This window comes from Puma concolor, chromosome B4 (genome assembly GCF_028749965.1).
Source record: "Puma concolor isolate L17-30 chromosome B4, mPumCon1.1.hap2, whole genome shotgun sequence".
Classification (NCBI taxonomy): domain Eukaryota; kingdom Metazoa; phylum Chordata; class Mammalia; order Carnivora; family Felidae; genus Puma; species Puma concolor.
The window spans coordinates 91,459,012-91,474,618 of record NC_141673.1 but is presented as its reverse complement, the minus strand read 5'-3'; the positions used below and the strand labels follow the sequence as shown (position 1 = coordinate 91,474,618).

The 15,607-nt window shown below is 37.6% G+C and overlaps 1 protein-coding gene across 5 annotated transcripts in view; it reads left to right on the top strand.

The window, feature by feature from the left end:
* Positions 1 to 15,607, top strand: part of PIK3C2G (phosphatidylinositol-4-phosphate 3-kinase catalytic subunit type 2 gamma) — a 539,869-nt gene that overhangs the window by 299,306 nt on the left and 224,956 nt on the right. For all 5 annotated transcript variants that reach the window (XM_086713962.1, XM_086713961.1, XM_086713960.1 and 2 more), the window contains one exon: positions 10,610 to 10,724. In XM_086713962.1, coding sequence (XP_086570088.1) covers positions 10,610 to 10,724 — 115 coding nt within the window. The remainder of the gene's footprint in view (positions 1 to 10,609; positions 10,725 to 15,607) is intronic.

Genomic DNA, 15,607 nt, shown 5'->3' with positions numbered 1-15,607 from the left:
GAATCCTATAGCTAAAACTGACAATAATTATTTTATTTCAACCTTTGATTTCACAGCTAGAGGAAACAGGGACACAGAGAGGGTAAACCAGCCCATCTGTTCTCCCAGTGCCATGGGTTTGGGGTTGGTTTTTCTAAGCATAAGAATTTATACAATTTTGAAATAAAATATATCCTTAAGGGTATTCCAGAAAAAAATATTTTGAAATGTTATATTTAGCACTGTGGCCCTTTTTCTAATGGCATCTTATTCAAAACCTCAGAGTATAAGAGTGATGACCAGTCCATGTATGTGTTGTTGGGTGAGGAGTGAGAGAGGGGAAATTTAAAATCCTGGAATCCAACCTAGTTGCCATCTCCTCACCACCTTTCTAAAGTCCACCTCCAACCATGAAGCCACAGGGGGGAAAAAACTACTTTGAAAAACCACAGAGTTTATCAAAGAAGTTCAAAGAAGTTAAGCTAATTCAGGCTAGTTAATGAAGATAGGGTGCAGATGTCTTGATATACTCTGGTGTTCTTTTCTCAAAATAAGCTGTTTCCCATCTTCTATCTTCATAATGGTTTTTTTTTTTTGTATGCTTAATTTTAATTGACTTAATAAACCTTTTATTTTTTATTTTTTTTAAAAAATTTTTTTTCAACGTTTTTATTTATTTTTGGGACAGACAGAGACAGAGCATGAACGGGGGAGGGGCAGAGAGAGAGGGAGACACAGAATCAGAAACAGGCTCCAGGCTCTGAGCCATCAGCCCAGAGCCTGACGCGGGGCTCGAACTCACGGACCGCGAGATCGTGACCTGGCTGAAGTCGGACGCTTAACCGACTGCGCCACCCAGGCGCCCCTTAATAAACCTTTTAACAGTAGTACTATAAAAACGACTGTGGTCCCCACTGGCCTGGGTATTAAATGTTTCCATTTTCTTTTCTTTATGAGACCACCATCACTCTTAGATGCATTCTCTTCGCATTTTAATTCCACTAATGGTCTTCTTCATCATCCTCATATTTTCAATTTACAGAACTCTATGGGAATTTATTTGCCATGTTTGCAATACCTCAAAAGATATTATATGTAATCTATTATCAGAAAGTGAATTAGCTAATATCAAACACAAGAAAGCTCAAAGAATGGTGCCAAACATCCTTTCCCCCATGAATTTCCTTGAAGTATGTGTTATATTAGCCTCACTTGGACAGCTAGAAGTTTATTCTCACTATGCTCTCTATTGCTTGATGTCTCTTCATGCACATACTTGAATTAAGTGTTCTGACTTCATTCTGCACAATATGCCGCAGGTTAAGGCCATGGCAGCTGTTAATCCAGACTTCATCCAAGGAGAATAATGACAGATAGTGACGGTTATTCTTGAGTCCCTTCATCCACTGTAGGATTCAGTTTAGATCAGTTATATTTGCAAAGTGAGGTATACCCAGGACATATAAATATAGTAAGGTCATAAGTATAATTCACTGTACAACTTAGATATGAAGAAAAATGCAATTAATAAATCACACTTTTTCTCATGAGTTCCCGAATGAGAAAAAACTTTACAACAATGACAAAATATTAGTCAATTCAGTAATTTAAATAGTTATTTTAGAAATAAACAGTCTCATTTGGATAAAACATTCAGTCACTCAGACAGCTTCCTGACACCCTAATTCTCTTTCTGATAGGGTGTCCGGATACACGGGATCAAAAGTCCTGGTGACTTTTGATATCCAAATCAAATGCACGTTTTAAGCTGGTGACTGCTTGTTACAGCTAGTATAGCTCATGATTGTGGCTGTTCTAGCTTGGCTAGGGTTTACTAGCACTCCCTGAATTACTTGGTCTCTCTTAGGTACCATAGAGTTCCCAGTTGACCCCAGCTTGAATAGTTCAGTCAGGTGCCATTATTACAAACACACTTTATCCCCACCACATGACCCCTTTTTGGGGACTCTTCACCTAGATATTTTTAGCTGTTTCTACATCTCATCCCTTCTATACAAAAAACAAAGAAGACCCAATAAAGTTAAACTCAGGAGCTTCTTCTGTGTCCTTACCACAGGGCCCAAAGTTTAATCATAACACAAGTAGGTACAGGAGTGGCTCAAGATGTGGTTTTCCTCCAGGATTTGAAACACAGAGTGTTAGAGGAGCACGCTCTGTCTTCAACATTTTGCTGGGCTCATTCATCTAACATTCCTCCACATCTGCCTTGCAAAGGCAGAAGAGGGGGAAATTGGGACACCTAGGTCAGCCATACTCATTCTATTTCCTCTTTCTCTGTCTTCTGCTTCCCATAATCTCAAATTGCTAGAAAGTGGTGGCAATCTCCACCCAATACGCCACATCCTCTTTCCTCATTCCTGTTAACCCTTAAGCATGGACAGAATATTTTCTATAAATGGTATGGAAAACATTAACATCTGTGCCCTCCAGGTTTGGTGTTAGACATGCTCCTTCCTCTTCCATTCTGCCTGAAGCTAATCCAGAACTTTTTCTAGGCAGATGGATGCTTCAGAAAATTTGGGGGAAGGTTATATACTCTATAATGAAAAGTGATATTAATAATTTTCAAATAATTATAGCATTAAGCTGACTTTTAGGTTGCTAATACTATCCCCTCTGCATTATTCTACCAAAAAAAAAAACAAGTTTCTTTCTCCAGCTGAGGTAGGGATGGAACAAAGAGATAAAGAAAATTCAAAATCCATCCTAGAATAGTCTTGCGTCTTATAAAAATATCTGTCTAGTAATGTTTACAAATTATACTCCCTTGGACAGACACTTTCTAATAATGTCTTTAGACATGGAAAATAAAAAAGCAGGACTCAGAAAGCTAAAGGTTTAAAGAAAGCTTTAGTTGTTGGATTTTTCCTTCATATTTTGCATAGTTTGTGTAAAGGGAAAAATGAAATTATATAGTTTTTCATTTTTTTCTTTTTAGTTTCAACTTTTTATTTAAATTCCAATTAGTTAAATTACAGTGTAATATTACTTTCAGGAGTAGAATTTAGTGATTCATCACTTACATACAACACCCAGTGCTCATCTCAAAGTGCCCTCCTTAATACCCATCACTCATTTAGCCCATTGGCCTGCCCACCTCTCCTCCCGCAACCCTCAGTTTGTTCTGTATAGTTAAGTCTGTTTTATGGTTTGCCTCTCTTTTCCCACCATGTTCATTTGTTCTGTTTCTTAAATTCCACATATGAGTGAAATCGTATAGTATTTGCCTTTCTCTGACTTACCTATTTCAGTTAGCATAATATTCACTAGCTCCACCCACATTGTTGCAAATGGCAAGATTTCATATTTTTTATGGCTCAGATATATTCCATTGTGTGTGGGGCATATATGTATGTGTGTATATATATATGTCACTTCTTTTATGTCCATTTAGTCGATGGACATTTGGACTCTTTTTATAATTTGGCTATTGTTGATATTGCTGCTATAAACATAGAGGTGCATGTATCCCTTCAAATCAGTATTTTTGTATTCCTTGGGTAAACAGCTAGTAATGCAATTGCTGGATCATAAGGTAGTTCTATTTTTAACTTCATGAGGAACCTCCATGCTGTTTTCCACAGCGGCTGCACCAGTTTGGATTTCCATCAACAGTATAAGAGGGTTCCCCAGGGTTGGCATCCTTGCCAACATGTTGTTTCCTATGCTGTTAATTTTAGCCATTCTGACAGATGTGAGGTGATAAGTCATTGTAGTTTTGATTTGTTTTTCCCTGATGATGAGTGATGTTGAGCATCTTTTAATGTATCTCTTAGCCATCTATATGTCTTCTTCGGAACATTGTCTATGTCTTCTGCCCATTTCTTAACTGGATTATTTGTTTTTTGGATGAGGAATTTGATAAGTTCTTTATAGATTTTGGATACTCTTTATCAGATATTTCATGTGCCAATATCTTCTCCCATTCCAAATGTTGCCTTTTAGTTTTGTTGATTATTTCCAACATTTTACAGAAACTTTTTATCTTGAAGTCCCAATAGTTCATTTTTGCTTTTGTTTCCCTTGCCTCAGGAGATGTACCTAGTAAGAAGTTGCTCCCACTGGGGTCAAAGAGGTTGCTACCTGTGTTCTCCTTCAGAATTATGATTGTTTCCTGTCTCACATTTAGGCCTTTCATCAATTTTGAATTTATTTTTATGTATGGTGTAAGAAAGTGGTCCAGTTTTAGTCTTCTGCTTCTTGCAGTCCAGTTTTCATACCATTTGTTGAAGAGACTGTCTTTTTTCCATTGGATATTCTTTTCTACTTTGTTGAAGACTGGTTGATCATGTAATTGTGGGTCCATTTCTGGGTTCTCTATTCTAGTCCACTGATCTATGTGTCTGTTTTTGTGCCAGTACCATATTATCTTGATGACTACAGCTTTGTAATATATCTTGAAGTATGGAATCATGATGCCTCCAGCTCTGCTTTTCTATCTCAAGATTGCCTTCGCTACTTGGGGTCTTTTAGGGTTCAATACCAACTTTAGGGTTGTTGTAGCTCTGTGAAAATGCTAGTGGTATTTTGATAGGGATTGCATTAAATGTGTAGGTTGCTTTGGTCCTTATAGTCATTTTAACAATATTTGCTCTTCCAATCCATGAGCAAGGAATGTTTTTTCTATTTCTGCATGTCATCTTCAATTTCTTTCATCAGTGTTTTATAGTTTTCAGAGTACAGATCTTTTACCTCTCTGGTTAGATTTATTCCTAGGTATCTTACATTTTTGGGTGCAGTTGTAAATGTTATTGATTCCTTGATTTCTCTTTCTGCTTCTTCATTGTTGGCATATAGAAATGCAACAGATTTCTGTATGTTGACTTTGTATTCTGTGACTTTACTGAATTTGTGTATCAATTCTAGCAATTTTGGGGTCGAGTCTTTCAGGTTTTCTACATAGAGTATCATGTCTTCTGCAAATAGTGAAAGTTTTACTTCTTCCTTGCCAATTTGATTGCCTTGATTGCTGAAGTTAGGACTTCCAGTGGGAGTCGACATCCCTGTCTTCTTTCTGACTGCAGAGGAAAAGCTCTCAGTTTTTCCCCATTGAAGTTGACATTAGCTGTGGGTCTTTTGTATATGGTGATTAAGATGTTGAGGTATGTTCCCTCTTATCCCTACTTTGTTGAGGTTTTTATTAAGAATGTGTGCTGTATTTGGTCAAATGCTTTTTCTGCATCTATTGAGAAGATCATGTTTCTTATCTTTTCTTTTATTAATTTGGTGTATCATGCTGATTGATTTGCAAATATTGAACCACCCTTGCAACCCAGAGATAAATCCCACTTGGTCGTGGTGAATGATTCTATTAATGTATTGTTGAGTTTGATTTGCTAGTATCTTGTTAAGAATTTTTGCATCCATGTTCATCAGGGATATTGGCCTATAGTTCTCTTTTTTAGTGGAGTCTTTGTTTGGTTTTGGAAATCAGGGTAATGCTGGCCTTGTAGAATGATTTTGGAAGTTTTCCTTTTATTTCAATTTTTTTTTGGATAGTTTGAGAAGAATATGTATGAATTCTTCTTTAAATGTATGGTAGAATTCCCCTGTGAAGCCATTTGGCCCTGGATTTTAGTTATTTTGGAGATTTTTGGTTACTGATTCAATTTCTTTACTGGCTATGGGTTTGTTAAAGTTTTCTATTTCTTCCTGTTTCAGTTTTGGTGTCTATATGTTTCTAGGAATTTATCCATATCTTGCCCAGATTGCCCAATTTGTTGGCATATAATTTTTCATAATATTCTATTATAATTGTATTTTGTGGTGTTGGTTGTTTATTTATTAAATAAAGTTTATTTATTTATTGTGACACAGAGAGAACATAAACAGGAGAGTAGAGAGAAAGGGATAGAGAGAATCCTAAGCAGGCTCCATGCTGTCAGTGTGTAGCCTGATGCAGGGCTCAAACTCATGAATTGTGAGATGATGATCTGAACTGAAATCAAGAGTCAGATGCTTAACCAACTGAGCAACCCAGGTGCCCCAGTTTCCATGTATTTTTTTTTAATTTCTTTTTTAATTTCCTGGTTGATCCATTCATTCTTTAATAGGATGTTCTTTAAGCTCCATGTATGTGTGGTCTTTCCAAAGCTTTTTCTTATGGCTGATTTCAGGTTTCATAGAGTTGTGGTCAGAAAATGTGCATAGTATGATCTCAATCTTTTTGTACTTGTTGAGGATTTACTTGTGACTCAATATGTGATCTATTCTGGAGAATGTCCCATGTGCACTTGAAAAGAATATGTATTATGCTGCTTTTATTCTGCTCATAAAATATTCTGAATGTATCTGTTTAAGTCCATCTGGTCCAGTGTATCATTCAGTGCCGCCATTGTTTCCTTGTTGATTTTCTGCTTAGATGATCTGTCCATTGATGTCAGTGGAGTGTTAAAGTCCCCTACTACTATTGTATTATTGTCAAAGAGTTTCTTTTTGTTATTAATTGTTTTATATATTTGGTTGTTTCAAGTTGGGGGCATAAATATTTTCAATTGTTAGATTGTCTTGTTTGAGGTACCCCTTTATTATGATACAGTGCTCTCCTCATCTCTTGTTATAGTTTTTGGTTTTAAAATGTATTTTGCCACAGATGCCTGGGTGGCTCAGTCGGTTGGGCATCTGCCTTTAGCTCAGGTCATGATCTCAGTTTGTGAGTTTGAGCCCCACGTCGGGCTCTGTGCTGACAGCTCAGAGCCTGGAACCTGCTTCAGATTCTGTGTCTCCTTGTCTCTCGGCCCCTCCCTGCTCATTTTCTGTCTCTCTCTGTCTCTCAATAATAAATAAACTTTAAAAATTTTTTTTTTTTTTTTTTTTTTTTAACGTTTATTTTATTTTTGGGACAGAGAGAGACAGAGCATGAACGGGGGAGGGGCAGAGAGAGAGGGAGACACAGAATCGGAAACAGGCTCCAGGCTCCGAGCCATCAGCCCAGAGCCTGACGCGGGGCTCGAACTCACAGACCGCGAGATCGTGACCTGGCTGAAGTCGGACGCTTAACCGACTGCGCCACCCAGGCGCCCCTAAAAATTTTTTAAATGTATTTTGTCGCACAAAATTATTGCTGCTCTGGCTTTCTTTTGACATCTATTTGCATAAAAAATATTTCTTCATCCCATTACTTTGAATCCATAGGTGTCTTTAGGTCTAAAATGAGTCTCTTGTAGGCAGCATATAGATGAGTCTTGTTTTTTTTTTTTATCCATTCTGACACACCTGGGTCTTTTGTTTGGAACATTTAGTCCATTTACATTCAGAGTAATTACTGATAGATATGAATATAATGCCATTTTAATGCTTATTTTGTCATTGTTTCTAGAGATTTTCTGTTTCTTTTTCCTACTCAAAGAGTCTCCTTTACTTCTGGCAGGACTGGTTTCTTGAACACAAACTCCTTTAGGTTTTTTTTGTCTGGGAAACTCTTTCTATGCTTCTATTCTAAATGATAGATAGCCTTACTGGATAGAATATTTTTGGTTGTTGGGTTTTGCATTCAGCATGATGAATACACTATGCCACTGCCTTCTGGCCTGCCAAGTCTCTGCGGAGAGAGCTGCTACTAACCTTATTTGTCTTCCCTATGAATTCTTTTATTTTGCTGTTTTTAAGATTTTTCTTTACCACTCTATTTGGCAAATTTAACTACTATGTGTCTTGGTGTTGGCCTGCTTTTGTTGATTTTGATGGGAAGTCTCTGTGCTTCCTGTATTTGGAAGTTTGTTTCCTTCCCCAGATTAGGGAAGTTTCTCAGCTATTAGTTCCTCAAGTAAACCTTCTGCCCCCTTTTCCCTCTTTGTCTTCTGGTACTCCTATGATACGAATGTTATTATGCTTTATGGCATCACTGAGTTCTCTAAGTCTACTTTCATGTCCAAGATTTTTGTTTCCCTCTTTTGATCAACCTCATTATTTTCAATAATTCTATTTGCTCTGTCACTTATTTGATTCCCTGCTTCTTCCATCTTTGTGGTCATTGCTCCAGTTGATTTCAAATCTCAGTTACTGAATTTTTCATTTTGGCTTGATTGTTTTTAAGTTGTTTTATCTTTGTAGTAAGGAACTCCTTGGTGCCTTTTCAAGTCCAGATAGTATTCTTATGTTTGTTTGCTTTAAATTCTGGATCAGGCATATTACTTATATCAGTTTCAATTAGATCCCTGGCCATGACCTTTTCGTGTTCTTTCCTTTGGGATGAATTCCTTATCTTGGCATTTTGTATAGATCTTTGTATTCTTCTGTGTTAGGAAAGCCTATAATGTTTCCTGCCTCTGAGAGTAATAGCTTTATGAAGAAGAAGAGGTCATATAATGTTCAGGACCTGGCACTTCAGGAAGTATCTTTGGTGTATGCTTCACACACTCTGCCCCTGTGTTATGGCTGCTCTCCCTCAGGTCAGTCCTCTGCAGGGTTTCTCCTTGCCTGTAGTGGGGAGTGTTTGTACCTTGGCCAGAGTGTGGTGAGATTTACCTAGGTATGCTCTGACCTGCCTGTTAAAAAAAGACCTGAATCTATTTCCACTAGAGCTGATGCTTTGCAGAACTCTATGGTCAGTAGATGGGGTGCATGCAGGGGGGTTGCACTGGTCTTCTGGCAGAGGGACGCACCATGCTGGTTCTCAGGCACACTTTCTCTAGAAAAGCAGTACAGGAAGAGCTCAGGGAGGTGGGAGTTGGAGTATACAGGTTAGGCAGCTAGTGTTGGCCCTGTGCTGTTTCCTAAAGTTAGTTTATGCTGAGGGGAAAGGAAGGGAAAGGGCACCAGCCCACTCCTTTGTCCCTGGAGAGAGAAATTCAGGCTTGCTGTTGTCAGGAAAGCCCTCCCAAAAGAGCAGATACTTCCCCTTGTGTGTTATAGGTGTTTTTCAGACCGCTATTTTCACATTATCTGTCTTCAAGTTAGTGCCTGCCTGGACAAGTGCAGTGGACTTTTTGCTCTGTCCCGACTGAGTTTTAAAATTCCAAACTTTAGGGAGCTAGTGTGTCAGGGATCTGTGCTGGTCTTCTGGGGGACAATCTCACTGCACTGGGATTGGTATGGGTTTGACCCAGAAAGGCACGTGCACAACAGCTCAGAAGTGTAGAATTTGGAACAAAACACACTAAGCAGCCAGTGTCTGAGTTAGCTGCCCTCAACAAGTGTCTCTGCACCTATGCTGAGGGGAGGGAGAGGGAATTGGTGCCTGCTGGCTCCTTTTGTCCCCAGAGAGACAATGCCACCTCTCTCAGATACACTCTAAGAAGGGGTGAACTGTCTCTCCCAGTACATTTGAGGTGATCCACAGATTGAACCCTCTGCCTCTGGGTTACCTGCCTGCCCACTCTACAGTAATGCTGCAGTACCCTCAAGGCTTTACACCACCCATGTCATGGACCTCTAAAACTCTAGTCTTTGAGCGCCACTGGTTGCAAATACTCATGAAAATCGGCCCCTCTTGTTTTCCCACTCAGTGGCTTTGGGGAAGTGTTTTCCTTGTGTGATCCCCTATGTGCTCTTCTCTCTCTCCATGTCTCCACAACCAGAGCTCTCTCCTCTCTACAGCACCTGTGATCTGTTTCTCCCCAAAACCATGTCTCCACACCTCCTACCTTCCACAATGTGTCCTCCTCTCTCCTTCTATTTGTAAAGTTTTTTTCTGCTTTCCTTAGTTTGATTTCTTAGGTATTCATAATGATTTGACATTTATCTAACTGTGTTCAAGGGATGAAGCAAGCCTAGGGTCTTCCTACTACTCTGCCATTTTAGCTCCTCCCCACTCTATACTGTTTTCAAAAGACTCACTTGATGCCTTAAAGTTCTTTATAAACTTAAATTTAATTTTTGTTGACTTGCTGACATTTTTATTTTGGTATGTTAAAGTCAGAGACTGTCCTCCCTGATCAATTGGAACATTTTATCAATAATCTAATTCATATATATAATCACATGTAGATTCTCTTTTAATTCCTATATGGATCTATGGATTTGGATGTTACTGAAGCTGTTAAAACCATCCATGAATTCTTCCTGTCTAAAGGCTTCTTGTATTCACTCTCATTTACAATGTTAATACAACCTATTTTTAAACATTCAGACTATGAAAAATCTTTCTATTTAGAAGAATTTCCTCTGTGAAGTACAACTATTTTGAATCTGCAGATCATATGCTAATTTAAATCTTTTCTTTCTATAAATTTAGAGCTCATACCTTCAATGATGCCCAAGAAATTTAGTCATTTTGTGGAGCAAAAGATGTTCTGAAGAGTTGATGTCTTCATTGATTTGAGGCACTCATAACTCCAAGAATATAAATCTAAGATTCTTAGTCTTATCTTGTAATCAATATTGTTGGAAATTAAGGAATAATTCTACCTGTCAGAAACTATTTTGGAAACAGTTTTCTCATGTGGAAAATAAATGTAGCTATCTGTGAACATAGCCATGCATGTGGTATATTAGAAATTAACTACTAATCAGTTTCTAGGCTTATAGAATATTGTATTCCTTTCTAGCTACTGAATGAAGCCACCAAAATAGCTGGTTATGTTTACATTTCAAAAGAAAATATTTATAGATTATAATAACTTCCCTTATGAAGTGACTCCTGTATGTCTGTATGTGTTGTCTTTTGTAGCAAGTCCATTCTCGGGTCTATGCTATTCAGCATGACATTACAGAGTGAGCCTCCCATAGAAACGATAGCTCCAGGAGTATGGGATATAAGCCAGCCATCCCCAGTGACCCTACAGGTAAGTGTCAGACTATGAGATTAAAATATGTATGGCAAGGAAAAAAAAAGTATTCATGGCAAGTATTGGTTGATGAGTAGCTTGTCAATTATAGAAACAATTTTCTTCTAGGATCACACATTTTAATAGTCTTCTCTTTCTCTAACCTGCTGGGATTCATAAAACCTCTGGTGCTTTTATTTTGTATCCAGTACTCTCAAAGCACTTTTCTCCCAGCTTACATAATAGCAACAAGCCATTCTCCACCAAACATGATCATAAAGGAAAGGGATGGAGCATTGCCATTAGTATATTCATTATGTGTATTCATTTTCCTGTCCATTGTCTGAAAACAGTCATTGGTGTATATTATTAACTTGATACCTTACACCTGTCTCTGCATTGTGTCATGTTTCCTTAAAATACTTCAAGTTTGTGTTTCCTGTATGACTAGTGATTAGCTCAGCAGTGGGGGAGAAACTTCAAACAAAATCTATCCAACATACTTTTTTTTTTCTTAAGGTCTCTCTTCTTTCTGTGATTTGTAATCATGAATAAGAGGTGGCTAATGATTCTGAGCTTTGGTCCTTACTGCTGAGAGCTCCTTGTGTGTTCATCATTATAAGTGATCATATTGGTCTGATACATGAAGCATGGCCACTCCCATATATGGAAGTGCAGGGAATGTGAACTTTCCATATCTATAAGGAAAAACTGAGAACTGCTATCTGGATAGCACTCTAGAACTGGATTTCTCAACCTCAGTTGAGTACCAATGACATTTTGGGCCAAATAACTCTGTTTTGAGGGCTGTATTATGCATTGTGGGACATTTAGGAGTATCTTTGGCTTCTATCTACTAACGTGCTGGTAGCACCTAAATCAATTAAAACTGCCTCTTGATATTGTCAGATGTCCTCGAGGGATAAAAGTTGCCCTCAGTTGAGCATAGTTGCTCTAAAGAAAGATAGTGGAGCCTCTAAGCTCTTAAGTTTCTAGGCTCAGGGTGAAGGACAATGTTTAGCAAGATGGATAGCAAGATGCTGAAACTGGAAGAGAAAAATAATACCAATAAAAATGTGGCTTCCACTCTGAAATAAGTCCTCACCAAGAAGTAACCAAAGGTCTATTTCCAATTTACAGACATGATGATGAATAAGTGTTTGCTCGATCTTGGCACAACATCATAGACACTCAACATATGATGGCTTATTGATTAGTAGATGTCCCATTGTAACAGGAAAACTACCTTCTTTTAAGAGGACAATGCATTTTTTTATCAGACTATTCCTTGCCTGATTCAAACTACCTCAGCTTAATGAGAATCTTCCAAGTCTGATCATTACCAGAGCTTTGAGGATATAAAGTTATGATTAGAAGGGTCTTTATCAGGAGTAGTGGGGGTGGAAGAAGAAGGGAGACTAACAGATGATTATTCTCAGATGAGAGGAATAGCTCCTTTAGAACACAGATCCTGGCAAGTGGAATATACGGACAAGTTTCAAGTATTCAATAGCAGCATAGATTTTCAAGTAGACATCTGGAGCCATAACTAAATTTATCTTAAAAAAGGAGAGGCATGTAAATCACTCAAAAGTATGCAAAAAGTTAAATCAATAAATTTTTATAAAATAATTTCAAATTGTATAGACATACAAGGAAACTTCTCAGGATATTTTTAATTAATGATGAAATATACAAAATAAAATAGGAGTTATTAAGGTATTAAAGTTAAAACCCTTAAGGACCAAAATCACTCTAATTATACACAACTAAATTTAGAGCAGAATCTTTCAACCTAAAGATTATAGTGACGAAATTAGAGTTCTGCAACCAGTGTTTGTGTTAAGGAATCAAGATGGGTCTCAGGGAAAAGACATCAGGCTCAGAGTTAGAAAATCTAGATTATAGTCTTAGCTCTTTAACAAAAAACTTTATGACCTTGAACAAATCACCAAACCTATTTTCACCTCTGTACAATGAAAGGGTTACACTATGCCTATCCAACTTCTTGAAGATTGTACTTTTCTGATCGTCTTTATTAGACAGACAGTTACTGCCACATGGTAGCCACCCTAGTATGATAAGGGATGTGATATGGCACAGAACCTGAATCCCTCAAGTCCATCATTTTTTTGGAGGGGAGGGGGTTCTATGGCTGACACACAGACCAGAAGCAGTGAATGGTGTGAAGTAGATCTGAGTTCAGAAATGGAGACAGATTATTGCATGATTCCATTTACCTGGATCAACTTCCTACCTCTCCCTGTATACAATGTAGTACAGTGGCTCTATCACAATTTAAGAACCAAAAGCAGAGTTTTAATCAATGTTGCACTTGCTCTATTCTATATTCCTCTACTACCCCATCCCCCTATTCATGTCTACATTCACTATATTCTGGTTTACTTGTTATTCCTAGTTGGCCTATCCAGTGGTTTCACTTCTCTTCATACTAGCCCTCTCTGCAACTTTTGGCACTCTCTCTTCCCCATTACAGAATACTCTTCTCTCATTATCCTTTCTGTTTCCTTCCCAGGCTCCCTTTCTGCTAATCCTCTCTGTTGACAAGTTCTCAAAGGTTCCATCTGCTACCCAATGCTATTCTCAGTATATATACTCTCCCTGGAAAAATTTCTTAAAAAGCTTTCTTGAGATAAAATTCACATACCATATAATCTTCCATTTAAAGTGTGCAATATAGTATTTTGAGGTTTTTTTTAGTTTTTTCAAAGATACGTACAATTATCATCAACATCAATTTTAGAGCATTTCATCACTTTAAATAGAAATCCCATAACTTCAGCTATCACTTCCTATTCCTCCATTTTCTCCAACTCTAAGAAACTACTAATCTACTTTTTGTCTCTATAGATTTTCCTATTCTGCACATTTCATATAGATCAAATAATATAATACTTGGTCTATTGTGACTGGCTTCTTTCACTTAGCATAATGTTTCAAAGTTCATCTATATTGGAGCATATATCAGTATTCATTCCTTTTTTGTTATTGAATAATATTATATTGTATGGACATACTACACTTCATTTATCCATTCATTAGTTGATATGCATTTAGATTGTTTCTACCTTTTGACTATTAAGATAGCACTACTGTGAACATTCGTGTACAAGTTTGTGTGTAGAGAATATGTTTTCATTTATCTTGGAGATATATATATATGTATATATATATATATATATATATATATATATATATATACACACACACACACACATATACATATACATATACATATACATATACATATACATATACAATACACATACACATACATAGCACTGGAATTGCTAGCTCTCATTCATTACTAAGGTTTTGTTCACAGTATGTATCCAGGTTCATTTCTTAGTCTATCTCTAGTTCAGGTTCTTTCACACCACAAGCTTCAGGCAAATATGGCCATATACCTGCTAAAACTCCCAACTGGATATTCCGTAGACAGCTACAAAGACAACATATCCCAAACTGAGCTCACCTTCCTCTCCAAATTACTTTCACCCCTGAATTATTTATGTTTATGTCCCCCATATACCCTCACTTGTTTCATTTGCCTCCTCCTTGTTTATCCCTACTCAATCAGTATATACTGTATCCTGCCAATTTATCGCCCATATGTTCCCCAAGTGTATCCTCTCAATTTGCCACATCTGCCCTAGTTCAGAAATTCCCTCCTAGGTTACAACAGTTTAGCTGGTTTCTTTGCCTTTAGCTTTGTCATTCTTTCATTCAGAATCCATATGTGATCCTTCTAAAACTTAAATTTGAACCTGCTACTCTTATATTTATACTCTTCAATAACTGAACACTACCTAGAGAATTAAGTCATGCTTTACAGTATGACCCCCCCACACACACATTGTTTTTCTTACCATTCCTTGTCTGACACTTCAAGCTCCAGCAACTTTGAAAATGTTGTTTCTGACATGCACTGTCCTGCTTTTAGCTTATGTGCATTTACAAATACGGTTTCCTCTTGCAGTGTGCCCTCCCTCTTCGTTTCACCATCCACTGCCCACCCCTCCTCTGACTTTGTGTAATTAATATTCATCTTTTAGAATCCACAGGCCCTTCCATAGGAATATCTCCCACATGCTTTCCTCTGTTTCTACCCCAAGTGGGGTTAAGTGCCCTTCCTCTGTGTTCACATAATAACCAATAAGATTTTTTTCAACACATGGGCCACATATTTCTTTCTCATTGACTTGTTTTTCCTATTGACTTCTTGATTTATGAAAGCATTGAGTGTTTTATCCCCAGAATCCAGCATAGTACCTGATATCTAATATTTCTAAAATTGATGCTGTGCATCTATACCTCTGATCACTATAATAACCCAATCTACAGATGTTTCTAAACTTAGCACTTTGGTCCACTTATTAGAATCCAGATACTAGAGTGTATGGTTTTTCCTTTTATGTAAGTGGCCTTCTTCTTCTTTTTTCTAAGTTTTTTTATTTTGAAAAAGAGAGACAGAAGCATGAGTGGGGAAGGGGCAGAGAAAGAGAGAGAGGAAGAGAGAGAGTCCCAAGCAGGCTCTGCACTGTCACTACAGGGAGTCTGATGCAGGGCTCAGTCTACGTAAGATCATGACCTAAGCCAAAATCAAGTCAGACACTTAACTGGTGGAGCCATCCAGGCACCCCTAAGTGGCCTTCTTCTTAAACCAGTTCTTCCTTACTCACTCACCCAAAGTATTTTACTTTACCTAACATTTTGTTACAGGCTTACTTTTCATTATCAACAATGTTAGGGGGAGGCAACATTCTTATTATTGATATGAGTCCTTTGAACACAGTACATTTGCATCCTAATGTATCAGAGATTTGTTTTGTTTTGTTTTTTCTTTACCATCTCTGCTGAAGTGTCTTATGTGTCCCTCT